The sequence below is a fragment of the Triplophysa rosa genome, linkage group LG2, assembly GCF_024868665.1.
Source record: "Triplophysa rosa linkage group LG2, Trosa_1v2, whole genome shotgun sequence".
Taxonomy (NCBI): Eukaryota; Metazoa; Chordata; class Actinopteri; order Cypriniformes; family Nemacheilidae; genus Triplophysa; species Triplophysa rosa.
The window spans coordinates 1,401,735-1,419,327 of NC_079891.1; the positions used below are offsets into that span (position 1 = coordinate 1,401,735).

Genomic DNA, 17,593 nt, shown 5'->3' on the forward strand with positions numbered 1-17,593 from the left:
AACATGAATTCATATGAATTGTTTAATGTTTTTATGTAAAATTCACATACTTTATATCTTTATTATGATCATAAACGGTGGTGTATGTATGGATTGGCATCAGTCACTGATGTATAACAGTGTTCCAGCTTTGTTTACGTGACCCGTTCAGTCTATAGATTTATGGCCGGACATCGGCGACGGACACATTTAATACGACTGAATTAACACAGCGACTGGCGTCCGGTTCACCAGCCCTTTCATTTGAAAAATTGATTTGGCTCATGAATCAGTCGACACGTGGCCATCTGCGTTTTACTTAACGGATCATGCGCTTTATTTACGAGCTTTAAATGCCATTTTCTCAACATAGATGCAAAAGAGGCCGGTCGTGAAGCCGGAGTCAATGACTCTGAGAGCAATTCAGAGCCGTGCCGCAGAAACTCGGATTGGCCGGGTGCGTTTCTTCTCTCTCTGAATGTTTGGTGATGTTGTAATCTGGTTTTGTGGAGTGATTTTGAGCTTAGCTTCAGCTGAACGCTCGCCGGAGAGCCTCTGCGTTTCTTCTCTTCAGCTCCTCCAGACCTGCACACAGGGGGTCTAACGAGAACAAGAGCAGAATAAAGTGAGACGAGATCAGAGCTTAAACGACGAGCTCTCGCTAAAACCTTGCGTACTGTTTCTTTAAGTCGCGTGTGTGGGCGACTTAAAGATCTGCACTCCTCCATATTACATTGGGTTTTTAAAGGTCCACTGTGTGACATCTAGTGGTGAGGTTGCGAATTGCAACGAATGGCTCACTCCACCCCTCCCTCCCTTTGAAGCACTACGGTGGCTGACACGGAACTAAGATGTTGTCACGTTTTCGCTTCTTTGCCGAAGGAGAAAATGTAGTTACGAAACAACACGGCGAATTCCATGTAAGGGACCCGCGGTGAATGTAGATAGAAATAGAGTCAATTAAAACGTAACATAAATTCAAACATAACGCTTCATTATATAAGATCTTCATACACCTCTGAAGACATAGTTATGTATATTATATTGCATTACTGTCAATAGATACTCCAAAAATATATAATAATATTCATAAAAATATTTTTTTATCATTTAATGTTGTTCTAGTCAACAAAAAAACAGTAGCTCATACTAAGGGCTTTCTTAACGTCATGGGGCCCATTATCCCATGTACATCACAGCAGGGGCTGTGCTATTATTCATAATCAATTTCATTTCAATTTTGGCTTCCAGCAATCCTGAAAACAAAATAATCGCAGTAAAATGATTGTTGTGCCACATTTTGTTTCGCAGGGATTGTCTCATTTGTTATAAATCCACAGCACACCTCTTGTTTGACAGCGGTGCATTTCCACCCCTCCCTAAAAGCCCAAACTAACTCCCTGTGAGTCATGTGACATGTTTAGTCGGATGTAGTTTACTAAAATATTGAATGTACACTGTGTAGGAGTTTATCAGGTGGTTGTGGCACTGCACAGCAAATTTGATCTAATTATTTTAATGTAATTGATTTTATTTTTATTACATATAATGAATATAATTTTTTAATAAATGTATTTTGTACATTTATTTTTTATTTTAGATTCAGTTGAATTTTTTTTTTTTTTGTCTATTTTTAAATAAAAAATACATGTTTCCAGATTCAATGGGTGATCACGTTAAAAACTCAGGATTTTAATTATAAGACCTACACTATAAATATTTGTTGGTTCAACTTTAAAAAAATAAGTTACCTGGTTGCATTAAAATTTAACTTAGAGGTAACTAATATTTTTAAGTTGAATTAATTTACCATTTTTAAGTTGAACCAACAACAACAAAAAAATGTTATAGTGATAGAGTAGCAGCACATTTATCACATTTATTTTGTGCTTATGTGAAAGTGATTTTGTATAAGAAACACAGCAGTTCTGGTATATATTATGTAGTGATAAAACTGTTATACTCAATATCTGTCTCTTATCATTTATATAAGTGTCTGCAGTTGTGTAACTGGTACATTGTGGGATGTTTTGTGCTTTGAAGGTTTGTCATCTTCATCACTGCTGGCTGGAAATAGATTCCATTGTGTTCTCTCAGAGCCGGTCAAGGGGAGCAGATTCTCTTTGTTTCTGTGCTCTTGATGAAAGAACGACCGCACTTCTGTGGGTTTGTGTGCGTCTATCACGTACTGTGTGTGTGTGTGTGTGTGTGTGTGCGTGTGTGTGTGTGTGTGCGTGCGTGCGTGCGTGCGTGCGTGCGTGCGTGCGTGCGTGCGTGCGTGTGTGTGTGTGCGTGTGTGTGTGTGCGTGTGTTTGTGTGTGTATTTAGGACAACAGCATTGAAATGGCATCTTTTATTTCAACTCAACTCAACTTTATTTATATAGCGCTTTTACAATTTTCATTGTTACAAAGCAGCTGTACATGAGACACATTGACTACAAGCAAAACAATCAAAGTTGTACCTGCAAAAACAAGAAAAGGTTGAAAACACAGAAGACAGACACACCCACACACAAAACACTCCACACACACAACACGCACCAACACACACAGACACACACACACACGTACGTACACAGACAAGTATGCACACACACACACGCTCAGTGAGAGCACACATTTAGGATAAAGGAGAGAGAAGCACAGGTCAAGTATAACAGATAATAAATTCCTATATGCAATATTAATTAAGTAAAACTTTAAGATTCTAAAGCAGCCCCCCCGGTCAGGCAGATAGTGCAAAAACAGTATGCAAACGGTGGCGAGGAACCCAAAACTCTAATCGAGAAAAAAAACCTCAGGAGAACCCAGGCCCAACCAGGGGATTCCAGTTCCCCTCTGGCAAAAGCTGCTGCCTCTGCACAAGCTCCAGAGAACTTGCACAACAAGGCTAAATAAAATAAATAAACTTAATAATAAAATAAATTTTAGTTTAAGATTATCATTAATAATCTAATAGCATTTGAAGTTTTGTGGTGAAGACATGTCAAGAGACTGCGTCCTTCTTTATCCAGCTCTATCATCTCAGCTCTTGTCAGGTCTCCGCTCTACCATCAGGTCAGGCCATGAACTGCATCCTGCTCGCTGTGGTAACCTTGGAACAATGAGACAAGACTCATTTAGTTCATTTAGTTCATTTCTTCCGATATCAAGTGTTTTTCACTTAGAAGTTTGTTCTGGAGAAAGCTATTTGTTTTTCATGTTTTATGACTTTATGCAACTAAATCTGATTAGACGAATTGAAGCATGGAATGCCGGGTTAAATTAGTCATAACTACCAATTATTATTTGTTAACACAATTCCTAAAATCATTAAGAACATATGAAGAGTTTGTTTCCAAAATGAGATAACTTGTTTATTTCAAAAATCTTGTTTTTTATTATGTTATCATGTTTTATTGTGTTAGTTAGCTGTATTTTTTGAGTCATTATGGCTTAAATCCAAACAAACCAACTGCAGTTTGATTGATATTCATTGGAATGCACAATAAAAAATCATGATTTATCTCATTTTGAAATTAAACTCTTCGTATTTAGTTTAGTGTTATACGCATCATATTGCTTTTGCTGACATTTATCTTTCAGGCAACAAGTCAGTAAGTGACACGCAACACTTATTTATTTGTATTTATGTGAGAACACGCAGACGGCACAGAATCAAACCAACATCACGGTAAATAATAGAAACATGGTCCTAATAACAAGAAACTGTGCCGTTCTGAGGAACACTACTGGCCATCTTTACCCTTTTTTTTAATAGAACATGATGAATTATATTATTTATAAGTAATATGGGTAACACTTTACATTAAGATGCTATTAGTTAACATTAGTAAATGCATTAGCTAACAAAGAACTATTTAGTTTTTCAGCATTTATTAATCCTTGTTAGTGTTAGTTCATGTGACAACGTTTGATTTTAATAATGTATTAGAAAATGATGAAATTAACATGAATTAAACATGAAAGTATTGTTCATTGTAAGTTCATTATACTGATTGTTAACAAATAGCACCTTATTGTAAAGTGTTGCCGTAATAACAATAACTTTTCAAGTGTTTACATGGGAATATTTATATTTTTTATATATTGTAGTTTATATTGAGCTTTTTTTTTTTTAATGGGACAGTTCACCAAATGTTAAGAAACAAATGTTCAGACGTAAAGTACACAATGTAACCTTCAACATAATGTTTGAAACAGAGATGTTAAAAGTAAAAGTGGCAAGCACATTATTTTCATGTAAAGAAAGTCAAGGACTGTAGAAGAAAGACACGTTAGACCAGCGATTCTTTACACAAATGCAGAGATGTTTTGCGGCTCCGGTGTATCTGGCAGAAGCGAGCGCAGCTGGTCCCAGTCTTATCAGACGTTTGTCTCTGTTGGAGAATTGGCTGATAAAAGCCTCTTGTCTTTCCACACACACCGGCTCTGTGAGAGAGCGTTCAGCCGTCCGGGCCGCGCGCCAGCTCAATCTCGACCCACAACCGCCTTTTGATTAAACCGCAAGGTTATCGCCTCTGATTCTCTCCTCTCGCGCAAATGTATGATTTGCTCATGACTTAATAAAAACTATCCGACCCTCTCTTGTGTTCGTCTGCTGTGAATATTCCTCTCTCTCTCTCTCTCCCACGCTGACAACTAATAGAAAACAAAATCCTTGTGTCATTTGGTGATGTCGAAGGTTTAGCAGTCGTATTTATTCTCTCTGCCGCCGCCGGACGTGGTGAATCTTCTCAACGGACGCCATCGTCTAACCTGGAGAAGTGTTCATCTGAACAACAGCGTCTCTCTCCTCCTGCCCACGCTGTGAACCTGGAGGTCAGAAAACTGCCCTCGCTGCCTTTCTTGGGTTGTAATGAAGGCGTGCGGTGATCACCCGCGGTCAGACGCTAGGAAGCAAAACAGTCCTAATGATCAGAGCCATCGGAGGTGAATCCAGCGTCATGCGAAACACGGAGAGCGAGAACCGGGCTTTTGGCAAGATTGTGTGTTCAGAAGTTTCTCACGCGTGTCTGCAGAAGCCACACAAACAACAAACACATTCAGTTGATTCTGAATATGAAATCAAGGACATCGCTGCTGCTTTGTATTGAAGCTGAACGAACGCGTGCAATAAATTCTGTTCGTGGTCTTGATCAGAGCATCGACGGAAATGCGGTGTTGTTTCTCAACTGTGTGTATGTGACCACCCACATTAAAAAACATACCATAGTACATGATGGTATTTACCACGGTAAGGTGAAAAAACACTATAGTATCTCATTTTTAAATATAGTCGAGATATGATGTTTTTATGCCGTAAGAAAGAAAAATCACAGGTGAGTTCTCTTTAATATCTCACGGATTTGTCCGAGACATCAATGAGATTAAATAGAAAGCAAAGTCTCGTCTGTGTCTCAGATATTTCTTCTGAAAAAGAGGCAAAAATCCGACCAATGTCTCAGTTTGAGATGTCAACAATGTGTCAAACTGCAATCAGAAGTCAATATTTTTGAAGATCTCAAACATTTCTCATCACATTGACTCAGATCCAGAACTCAGCAATCTACGTTCATTTACACCTCCAGACACTCTCGTTTATGTCTAATCCTGTGGTATTTTCCATGCCTATGGTTCATTTGTGGTAAAAGTGTAGCAATGCAACAGATCCATCGATCTGTCAAAAACATGGTTAAGAATGGCAATGTTCTCTAACATCACAGAACACAACATCATCGGTGTAGAACGTTACAGCAGTGGTTCATGTGTTTTATTGGTGCAGCAGTGCATGCTGGGTAATCCAGCACCGCAGGCATCGCTGTTACTTAAGGTCAATTTACAGTTGAATTGTGCAGTTCTTGTTATTGTACAGCCATATGTTGACTTGAGCTGATCTAGCCTGAAGACAGAGGCGTGTAAACACCGAGGTCGAGCGCACCAGCCGTCCACTGCCTTCAGATCAGCTCTTCTCCAAGAAACAAAGCTCTTGTGTATTTCACTTCACCTGTAGAACCCAACACAACAGAGGAGTCGAGGCAAATCTCAGAGCTCACACAAGTGTCTGTACTGTAAGAAACTCTTGAATCTTATGAAAGTTGCTTACAAAGAGAGAGAGAGAGAGAGAGAGAGACTTCTCAACTGAATCTACCTGCTGAACGTCTGAAAGCGTCACTGAAAGACATTTGATAGAGACTGTAAATCAGAATAATAGAGAAATGATGGCGAGAAGACGTGTCGGTTGCTTTTTAGGAGATGGAACAGAAAGACTCTTATCTGACATGATCACAGGGTGTCTGTCGAACACTCATACACTCGTTGAAAACGAATTATTAAGCACAATTTATTTTTAAAAAATCATAATGCCAAGTGCAGGTTAAAATGATATTGAATGTTTCTAAAGATGAGACATTTGTGTCACAGCCGGCTCTAAACCGTGACAAAGACGGAAGCCACGCGCCAGATAATAGTCACAAAAAGTAATGAATTTTATTAACATAAGAATAAACAATAAATAACCAAAGAATGAAGGGGAAAATAACAAAGGCCCAAGAGCGCTGGAAGCCCAGAGCGGCGATTGAAGGCTGCTTAAGAAACCACTCTCACCAATTACATCAACCAAACCAAACAGAACAGAACAAACCTACAAGGATTCATAACATTTGTGTTATTAGTTACATGTTAATGTACAGTATTGGTCATCATAGAAGCCACAAAGAAGATATGTTGGCTCATTAAAATAGAATAGAATCGTTATAGCTGTGGAATATAGAATATAAGAATATAAAATGTAATCTCTTCCAGTTGCACATGACGTCAACACAGAAGGTCACATGTTTCTTTCTTTTCACTTTTTCTCAGATGTCATTTTGCTTTTAAAAGAACATTTTTAATAAAACATAAGATTTGTAATAAACTGTGTGTGATTTATTATTAACGTCATGTTTGTTGAATGTTTGTATAAAACCAACATCACATTTGCAATCTTGCTCATTTTTGTGAAAGCATCTCTCTTGTTCTTGTAATATCAGATGCTAAAAACAAGTTGTTTTGCCATCAGATCTTCAATGTTGTGAGCAGTTCATTTTGTTGAAGAATTGGGAAGGAAAAGAGAAATCATGTGGAGTTGGACACAACTGTTGCCCTGTTTGTCTCCAGCTTCACTTTCTCAGTTTGTGGTGATGAGAGAAATGAGTCGAAATGATTTCCACAAGAATGAGTCGTGAAATCAGAGCCATAAACACAATGACTGTATTATCATCATAGTGGGAATACAGACGTGTGTGTATTATTTCTAATATTCATACCTCGAGCTCATGAAATATGAATGTGGGTCCGGGCAGTTTGTGAGATGACTTTTGTTTCATTCCCCTCCAGCCGCTTGAGTTTAGAAATGAGCCTCACATCATCTGAGCATCTCAACTGCTGTCTCTAAGGTGCTGATGTTATCTTCATTCATTCTGTGAAAGAAAAGATATGATATTATTGTGTTTATGGCAACCTGACGTTTAATGTTATTGCTCAAAGGTTCTCAAAAGTTGTGTTTCATTGAAGTCTCAACTCAGTTTTATAGGATAGAATGAGATGAGAGTGTGATTGTGTGTGAACACATGAAGAGTCTGGAGGTGTAAATGAATGCAGATGTGGAGGTGAAATCGTCTGGATTTGAGAAATGTTTGAGTTCTTCAATTAGATTGACTTCTGATTGCAGACGAGACAAATCTGAGCTCAGTTTGACACATTGTTGAGACCTGCGGCTCTATAAAAACACACTGATCTTTTCATATTTATAATATTCTCCCACAAAAGTGCTCACGTCTTTGATTTTGGAGAGAGATGCTGCAGATGACACGGCGCTTTTTATTTTTCAATTTCAGTGTTATGTTTGACTTTGTTTCGTTTTATGACTCTTAAGGTCATGTGTTGTTTTGCAAATCACAAACTTCTTCTTTGATTTCTGTAGAAGTTTATAGACTAAATGCTGCTGTGATGTTGCTGCTTTGATCAGTGAGACGAGCCAAACCGCAAACAAATATTAAAGTCCCGTCTGATAAATATTAAAGGATATCTGAGTGTGAGAATTGATATTAACTCCAATTCATTATGTTGCAAAGCGGCAGTGTCTCACTTCTTTCATTTTTCATTCAGTTTACAGACCTCAATGTTTGACTTCATGGTCACGCTTCACATAAAATATGAATATAATCTGTGTGTGCGTGCGTGCGTGCGTGTGTGGACTTGGTTTTTATACGTTAGTGGGGACCTAAACCTGAGTGCACACCAACACATGGGGACTCGTGTCACTGTGGGGACCAAAATTGAGGTCCTCATGGGCACAAAAGCTTATAAATTGTACAGAACAATATTTTTTGAAAATCTAAAAATGCTAAAAGTTTTCTATGATCTTTAGGTTTAGGGGTTGGGTTAGGGGATAATATACAGTATACAGTTTGTACAGTATACAACTCATTACGCTTATGGACTGTCCCCACGGAGATAATAAAACGTGTGTGTGTGTGTGTGTGTGTGTGTGTGTGTGTGTGTGTGTGTGTGTGTGTGTGTGTGCGTGCGTGCGTGTGTGTGTGTGTGTGTGTTCAGGCGAGTGCAGCTGTCTGGAGGGTTACGAGTCTGACCCGGAGCACGAGCATCTGTGTGTTCGCACCGACTGGGGTCGCAATGAAGGGTGAGTGTCACAAAGTGCCGTCAGCGTCTCACCAACACACCGACTGATAGATTATTCATCACCTCACGCCGCTCACGTTAATGAACGTCAGCGTCGAGGGATGATAAAAGTGTGACACGACAAAAGCCGAGTAAAGTAAAGGGTTTGATTTCAAGTATCGGTCGTATTGTTTCTGACGGTCTTTTGTTGTGTGTTTGTTCCGCAGTCCATGGCCGTACTCGAACCTGGAGAGAGGTTATGATCTGGTGACGGGTGAACAGGCTCCTGAGAAGATTTTCAGGTGAGCACACGTCTCGTGGACCGCCTGCCGAGCTGTCTGTCCTCCGTACTGAACATGACAATCCCCCGGGCGTCAGAGCCCTCATACTGAACACGCTGAGCTTCTGAAGGCCTCGGGGACGTGTGGGATGAATTGGCCCTGGGCGTCTTCCACCTGGTAGGGAAGGGAGTTTTTGGAGCTGTTGAAGCCGGTTCAGGACCACCGTGAATGTTTGGTGGCTTTATTTATTTACTTGTCATGTGCTGGAGATGAGTGACGTAACCCGGCACACGCGAGCATGAATGAATGAGGTATGTTATATTGGGACCAGATGAATCGTCCAAGACTTCAATATGAAGCCACTGGTGTGATGGTAGACATGAGTTTTGAGTGTGTGGTGGATTTAAGCTTATCAGACACATGAGTCACGCGTGTGTTTGACTTTCACTGTTGCTCCAGTTCACAAACCATCATCATCATTTTATCATGTTAGTTTTACTGTTTCAATTAGGGCTGGACAGATTCGTTTTTAATCTGTGTATACTGCAGTATGTAAATCTGTGGGCGTGGCTACCTCCTGTGAGACAGAGACCTACGCACCAATCAAAAGCAGGAGGAGGAGTTTATTACAAAAAAGAAGAGTGACATCATTTACAGAAAAGACATGCGAAATTTACCTGTGCAAAAAAAGTCATATTTAGGCCTGTATTTTCTCAGATTTTGATGAACCAAAATGTTTTTTTCTGTCTGTGTGTCACTATCTTTCTGTGTCTAAAGTTTTTTGAGTAATATTTAGGCCTATATATTATTTAATTTTAAATAACAGAAATGTTTTTTTGTTGTTAAATTTTTCAGTTTTTTCTGTTTTTATCAATCTGTCTCCATCTGTCTGTCTTTGAATTTTGTAAGTTATATTTAGGCCTATATTTTCTCTGATTTTAATGAACAAAAATGTTTTACTATTTTCAGTTAAAAGTAATAACCCTGGTGGTGTGGACATACAGTGATTTATATTTTAGGTTCACACCGCACGTCTATTGTGACAGGTTCAGCTGAAACAAATGCGTTCTCCGCGCTGGCCAATTACCTAATGTAATGGCGATATCCCACTCCGCTTCTCTCAATTAAACTCGGTCTCTCCTTCATTTAGCAGTGAGATATATGTCTGCTCCTCTCCTCATTTTCAGACTCCAGGCCCCAACCGATTTTCCCTCCTCGGGTCTAAGATGAAAATAAATGGAAGTTATATCATGGCTTCAGTCGCTCTTTACTCGGCCAGGCCATCCAACAGCTGACCACACGAGTCATTTAGTTCATCTGGCAGCGCTTGACTGATAGCGGAGGCTCGGGGAACCGATCGATACCCTCTGAAGTGTCAATTGATGGTCCGGAGCGCGGCCGGGTCTATCGCTGCCTGATTTATGAATGAAAGTGTGCAATGATGGAAAATGATTCAGATGTGCTTGTCTGTGTCCAGGGTCACGAGCAGGGCACGTTTAGACCCCATCGTCCGGGTAAATAAATCGTTGTGTTATATGTGAGGGATAAAGGTGCATGTGATGAGGTGACCGCTGTAAATATGTTTGTGTGCCTCAGATTGCAGACTCGAAATCATGTGTTTTAAAAGCTTTGTTTTACTTTGTTTAACTGTCTTTCTGCTAAACGATGTGTTTATGTGTCAAGTTTTTACATTTGGAATAACAGCGTACGATTCGCTACAATGCAGGGTTTACGATACTATTATATTGTGGTATTCTGAGCAAAAATATTTCCAAAACATCAATTTTCAATAGCGCCAGATAACATTTTCAATAACAAAAACGTATGTAGGCCTATGCAAATTTAATCAAATGTTAATAAATTTAATCTAAATTAAACTGAATTTTAACACAATGTAAATGAAGAAAGGAATTGAGAAAGTTAAATCATAAGAGAGAACATCTTAAAGCGGTAAAATAAGTAATAAATAAACCTTTTATATGTTAGCAGCTCGAGCTTTTAGGCCTGTCCACACCAAGACGATAATCGCACACGCTTATCGCAAGCTTTTTTAGACATGTTTTACGGTTTTCGCTGGCGATGAGTGAGCCGACTGAACGTGCAAAATCACTCCCTGACATAGAGGGCGCTTATATATAAACAGAAATACCCCGGTACACAAGGTGGCGCTGCGCAACTTTATGCTTCTGACACTCGCTTGTCACACAGAAGAAGAGTTCATCTTGCTTCCTCTTCGTCAATGTGTGCTTGAGCGCCACCAAGTGGTGTTTTCCTGTAATTTCAGCAGCTCCAGGCACGTGAACAGAAGCGCCAATCTCATTGGTCGGCCAGTTTTTAACCAAAAAAACGAGCCCGAGGTGTTTTAAAAAAGGCGCTTTTACACCTGGCGTTTTGCGCGTCGGTGTGCACACGCACATTGGCGCCCTTTGTTTAGTCACGAGGCGTTAAACGATAACGGTGTGGACAAGCCATTAGATCGTCATATTGTAAAAAAAAAAAAGTATCGTGATATATTGTGTCACGACGTATTGTTACAGCGACTCAGCAGTTATCGCTTTTAAACATTAACGAGTCTATTTCATAATTTGGTACCGAAAATATATAATGGTGGTCAAACGTCTTTCAGGAGAATGTAAATCACATTCATCAATCTGAAACTTTCTGGTGTTTTCTAAAGAAACGTCAGAAGCGTTTCGAGTCTGTAGGCATCAGTACACTTCGGTTTAGTTGGTGTCCCTAAGTAGATGGCTTTCCTCTCATTAATGATGCGGTCATTAGTGAAAACGTGAAAAGCTTTATCAGCACGTAACAGAAGCAGCAGACACACGCTGAACACCACAGTTCTCTTTACATTCCACATCATTCTATGCCATTCTTTTTTCCAAGGTTTGTTGTATTTAAATGAAACGTCGCTGACCGGATTAGCTGCTCTTTATTTGTGTATGTGAATAATATCTCGTGTGTCTCTCTTTGTGTGGATGTCAATCACACCGCAGGTCATCCTACAGTCTGGGTCAAGGCCTTTGGCTGCCGGTCAGCAAGAGCTTTGTGGTTCCTCCGGTAGAGCTGTCCATCAATCCCATAGCCAGCTGTAAGACGGATGTGTTGGTCACAGAGGACCCCGGAGAAGTGAGGTGAGTTCACCTTTAATCATTTCATCTTTGATTGTTTCAATGCCAGATATAGTTTGTATTCCACGGTTCCAGCACGAGTCAAAAAAGACATCAAAAGTCATCAGTATTTCTGTCTTTTTTGTAATGCAGAAAGTGATGGGTTTTGGGATCGTGGTTAAGGTCATCCGGATCTGTTTTGTCTGTGTGTGACGAGTAGTTTGGTCATCATTTAGCCTTTTCTGACGTGAAAGATGATTTGACTGTATATTTCTCCAGCGAGTCATTTGCAACACTAAAAATGTCTTCTCCTCATCATATAGTTATTAAAACACTTCTCCGAGCTCTCGGTTTGACACACGCCGTCTTCGCCCTACAGCACCCTCGGGGAAACGGGCTATATTTATTTCACATTTTCACAAGCAAGCTGTTGTCGTCATTGTTGCCAACCCGAACGTATGCGGTGTGTTCTTACAGTATGGATCAGTATGGAGACGAACGGCGTGAAAGCACTTTCTTGACACATCGCGATGGATGGCTTTTATTCCACGCTAAACGTCTTCTTAAAAGCCTGCCAGCTGAGGAATTATGTTCTCGTGGCGAGTGCATTATGGGAAATTTAAGCGGTTTTGGCAGATTTCAGAATGATCTTTGGCAAAGCGGTGTTGGGAAGTTGTTTAAGGAAACACTCGTGTTTGGTATTTTGCATCCAGTAATGGGATTATATTGGTTTCTCTCTCTCTCCCTTCACACGCTTAGATCATTTGTGCTTTCTGAAGATAAATAGCTTTCATTAACATTTCAATTTCGTGGCGGAGCGAGGCGGTCGTGTCTTCCCCCATCGCCCGAGAGGGGAAGTGGGAACAGAGGCGTGTGATTGCTTTTATTTGGGAATGGACGTGAATGCTTGATTCCCGGAGTGAGCCGGTTTCACAACACTCCAGAGGTTCCACGACTGACACCAAAAGGAAAACAAACCGTCTCGATATTCTTCAGCGCTAAAACAGAATCATAGTTTAATGGGATTTACATGTGGGATGCTGGGACGCTTTCACGACATCTTTTACAAAATCGACCCCATCCGACAAGTCCCTGCACACTAGAGATTCTTCTGATGGGAACTTTTGGTTCTGACGGGATTCATAAGATGTTATCTGAATGCCATTAAGACTTGTGTCTCGTTTCACAAGAAATAACAATGTAGCCCAGAGGAAAATGTTATTGCTTAGAGGTTGTTTTTTCAGAATATTGCTTTGAGATTCGATGGAGTTCTTCGAAACCGCCTACAGTAGCTGCAACCTGGCATCTGGAGTGTTGGAGTGTAGTTCATGAAAACTCATCATCTGTTCATCCTCAAGTCACGTCAAACCTGCATGAGTTTCTTTCTTCTTCAGAACACGACTGAAGAGAGTTTGAAGAATGTTGATAATCAAACGACACTGAACTCCATGGACCTCCGTTGTGCGAACACAAAACCACTACATTTGTCAAAATGTAAATATTTATTTTTAGGTGAACTGTCCCTTTAAGGGCCTCGGTGAGAAAACACTTACAGTATTATCTTCAGAAAATGTACCGATTTAGTTTTGTGATTCAGTTTGTCACACAATCAGCAGGTTGAAGTTTTAAAAGTTTATTTCTGTTGTATATCACACGTGTTTCATCTCTGTGAGGATCATGTTGTGTCGAGTATTTAGCAGTCCGGTTCAAGCTCTGTAGTCTGCGTACATGAACGGAGTTAAGATTGTGAATGATTTATTCATCTTAATTAGTACTTAACATCACGGCCGGGATGAAATAATGGTTTTGAGATGGGAAACGCACTCTTTACACACGATTAGCAGAGTTTCAGATGAATGCGTTATATCGGCTTAATGTATCTGTAAAATAATGAGCTCTCGACTACGCCGGAAACGTCTGTCACGTCAAGTAATGGGCCGCCTTCATTATGCAGATGATATTCAACGGGAAGAGACGGAGTGAAGGATGCTCGCCGGAGCGAGTCGAAAACAAAACAACATCAAGCATTCAACTCGTGAAAGAAAGACATCGATTGAACTTTCTTAAGACGCCTGGACGCGATTCATCAGGAATTCTTCTTTTGTCACAATAGTCGTTCAATAGTGACGTCCAGATATTAGTACAATATTTGCTTTGAATGACCATCAAAATATGAGGTGTATGATACTACTGTATATTTGGGCAAAATTATTTTACAAAACTGGTGAAGCACCGTGTATCAGTGGGTTTTATTGTAATATGGAACCAGTATAACCAGTGTAAAACGTGATATTTATAACTGGAGGAATCATTGTGATAGCTGTAGGACTTGCTAAACTGACTTTATAAAGGTGATTTTAAAAAAGTGATGCGTATCCTGAATAATTAAACTGTCTTAAAGTGCTCGCGCGGCTGGAGAACAACAGCGTATTAAAGGCTTAAAAACAATATTTGATGAATCTATCCGAAGCGTTGCTTCTTTTCTATTCTTAAGCCGGTTATATTAGTGTAAGAGAGAAGAGTTTGGCATTTAAAGTGAGACGTGAATGGATTGTGTGCTGTTTACACGTGTGGATTTGTGTGAGGTCTGGAGAAAGAGTTCATCCACAGACCAGTAAGCAGGTTAAGTTCAGACTTCCGTTTGCTCTCCATTTCATCTCATTGATGTCTATGAGAAACATTGGCGATATTAAAGAGCTGTGATTTTTCAGACATAACCGATATTTCATGTATTTCAGTGCTTTCAGTGACCGTCGTGTCGACAAATCAAAGCTCTGCAGCACAACGCAAGACTTTGTGAGATAAAAGACGACATTTATTCTTGATTCACGCGACCCCTCGTGATTTACAATAAGGTTTTTGGATCGATACTCATCTGCAATAAGCCCCTGACAGGACACAGAATTCATGTATTACCACAAGCCTGTTTATTAGAACGCCATCGCCGCTGCGATTGATGTGCCGGCCATCCCAAACTTCAATGGCTGGGGTCACGTGGAGGCTTTAGGTGGCGCATCGAGTTTTACAGCTCTGCTTATAGAAGCCGATCTCCTGTGATTCATACGGCACTGGAGAGAAACTCAAGCAGTGTGAGGTCATGTTTTCCCCAGACGTCTAGACGCAGCCGTGCCATTAACTCTGCGGTGCGCCGGTTCTTCCGCAGGTCCTCTCCGGGCGAAACTCGCCATCCAAAACGTTCTCCAAATCCCCCAATCAATTCCTCTCCGGGCGTCTCCAGCTGTGCTCAAAGCCCATTGTTCTGTCAATATAAAAGTGTCAATAAGTTGAGGGGGTGTGCGAGATGAATGGAGAGTTGGATGCGAGCGGGCAAACCGAACATTACCACGAGCTAATGTCCTCTGTGCTGCACACATCATTCAGCCTGACACATTTCACACCGCCTGCCAGGTTTGACGTTCTTAAAGAAATATCTGGAGGTGATTTTCAGGGCACAGTCTGTTGCGGTTTATCTCACGCAAATCAAGTTCTCGTTTGAAGCTCACAATAGACCAAACTTCGACTTGAAGATGCACTGCAAAAATGACTTTCTTACTTAGTATTTTTGTCTTGTTTTCCAGTACAAATGTCTAAAACTTCTTGAATCAAGATGCATTTTCTTGACGAGCAAAATGACCTGTCTTGTTTTCAGACAAAAAATATGAAATCTCAGTGAATTCTAAGAAAAATAATCTTGAATTCATCTTGACCTTTTCTTAGTCACTAAAATCAAGATTATTTTTCTCACCCCATTGGCAGATTTGTTCCCTTGTTTTAAGCACAATAATAATGCCATAAATAAATAAATGTATTTATTTATGACTATTAATTTATTTGTTATAATCATTTCCTTTCTAGTTAATGGTTATTTGCAATGTAACCCTCTTTCTCGATATCTTCCTCTTGTATCATTTCTTTATTAAATTAAAAGGTAAATAAATCACAGCACCGATCGGTGTGTTGCCATGGATACGCAACACATTGATCGCCAATACTGCTCAAAATATTTGTATAAATGCAGTTTTCTTTCACAAATGTATAAGTTCATTTCAGAAGACATTTATTAGGTCAGTTTGACTTTGTCTCGTATATAATAGATGTATTATAAAATGATTCAAAGAAAGACGAGGGAATTTTACTCTTTCGATGTTAAACTTAAATTACATGGCATTATTCATTTGACCAATTAAACACATTTCATTTGGTAGCATTTCAAGCATTATTAACGTCATCTAACGTTTCTAAACATATTAATTCAACTAGTAATTCGTAAAAAAAATCTGAATTTAATTACAATCTGCATGCATCGTTTTGGGTAAATGGTTTGGGGGGGTTGAATAGGAGGTCCTGTATAATTGGCTGTGTGATTTCCGGTCACCTCGAGTCTTGAGGGAAACAGTAAGTGTGATGTGGTTGACTTCTGTTATTTGTCATGCATATTAAGCGTCTCAATTAAAGGCGGCGGACACGGGCAGAGTTTAGTCGCCCGCTGGAATCCGTGATGAAGCACAACATATTTGTGAATTACAGGCAGAGGCACATTCATCAACTTCACATCAACCCTGAGCAATTATAAGCTGGCTAATGGTGGCCAAGCACACGGCTGTCGTCCAGCAGAGGTGATTCATCTCCCTGTGGGAAAGAGAGAGAGAGAGAGAGAGAGAGATTAATAACGCTCACATTAATGTAGCTCTCTGTAACTTAATCCTGAATCTCTGCTGTGTGCCAGTGCTGCACCAATATCAAACCACAGACCGTATGACCATGAAAAATACTGCTTTTACTTGTTGAAGTGAAAGTGTTTGTGCACACAACCAGTCGAAGGATTGTATTCGTGTTCTGAATAATCTTATACTTAAAGGGACAGCTCACCCCAAAATAAAAATGCTGTCATCATTTATTCATGATTCATTTATTTACAGTCTTGAGACTGTGAGTCTTTCTTCAGTGGAACTCAAAAGAAGATATTTTGAGAAATGTGGAAAAATGTGAAAAAAGTGGTTTTGTGTTCATACAATGGAAGTCAATGTGGTTGATTATCAACATTCTTCAAAATATCTTTTGTGTTCTGAAGAAGAAAGAAAGTCAGACAGGTTTGATTAGGGATGGGTACCGGGCAAAATGATGAAAGACCGGAGCATCGATAAGCTCCGCCCTTATCGGTTCTGCTTTCGGTCCTCAGGGAAAAAAATCGTATATGTTATTGCTACATTAACGTTATCTTGCACATTTGATCTCAACAATAGTTTCTAATTTTCAATAATACTATGAATTTAGTCTTTGGCGCGTGCATATTCGCTATTACCAGCAGAGCGCGCGAGGCGCTACGGTCACGTCACGTGTCTACACAGCGCGCGCACACACGAACAGCCGCACAGAAGAACGACGCTCTTAATTCGAGATGACAGCGGAGAGAACTAAACGTTCAAAAGTGTGGTTGCACTTCACCAAAGTTGATGCTAAAAGTGACAATGCTCGTTGCCACATGCGCAACAAAACATTTGCTTGTAAGGGTGGAACACAAGTAATCTGTCAAAAGTGCATCATGTACAGACAGAGAGATGCACTGTTTTTGACTGCTTAG

General features: G+C 39.9%; 1 protein-coding gene across 2 annotated transcripts in view; it reads left to right on the top strand.

The window, feature by feature from the left end:
- Positions 1–17,593, top strand: part of LOC130566894 (astrotactin-2-like) — a 254,631-nt gene that overhangs the window by 136,804 nt on the left and 100,234 nt on the right. For both annotated transcript variants that reach the window (XM_057354726.1, XM_057354717.1), the window contains 3 exons: positions 8,559–8,643; positions 8,849–8,923; positions 11,899–12,036. In XM_057354726.1, the coding sequence (XP_057210709.1) occupies positions 8,559–8,643; positions 8,849–8,923; positions 11,899–12,036 (298 nt within the window). The remainder of the gene's footprint in view (positions 1–8,558; positions 8,644–8,848; positions 8,924–11,898; positions 12,037–17,593) is intronic.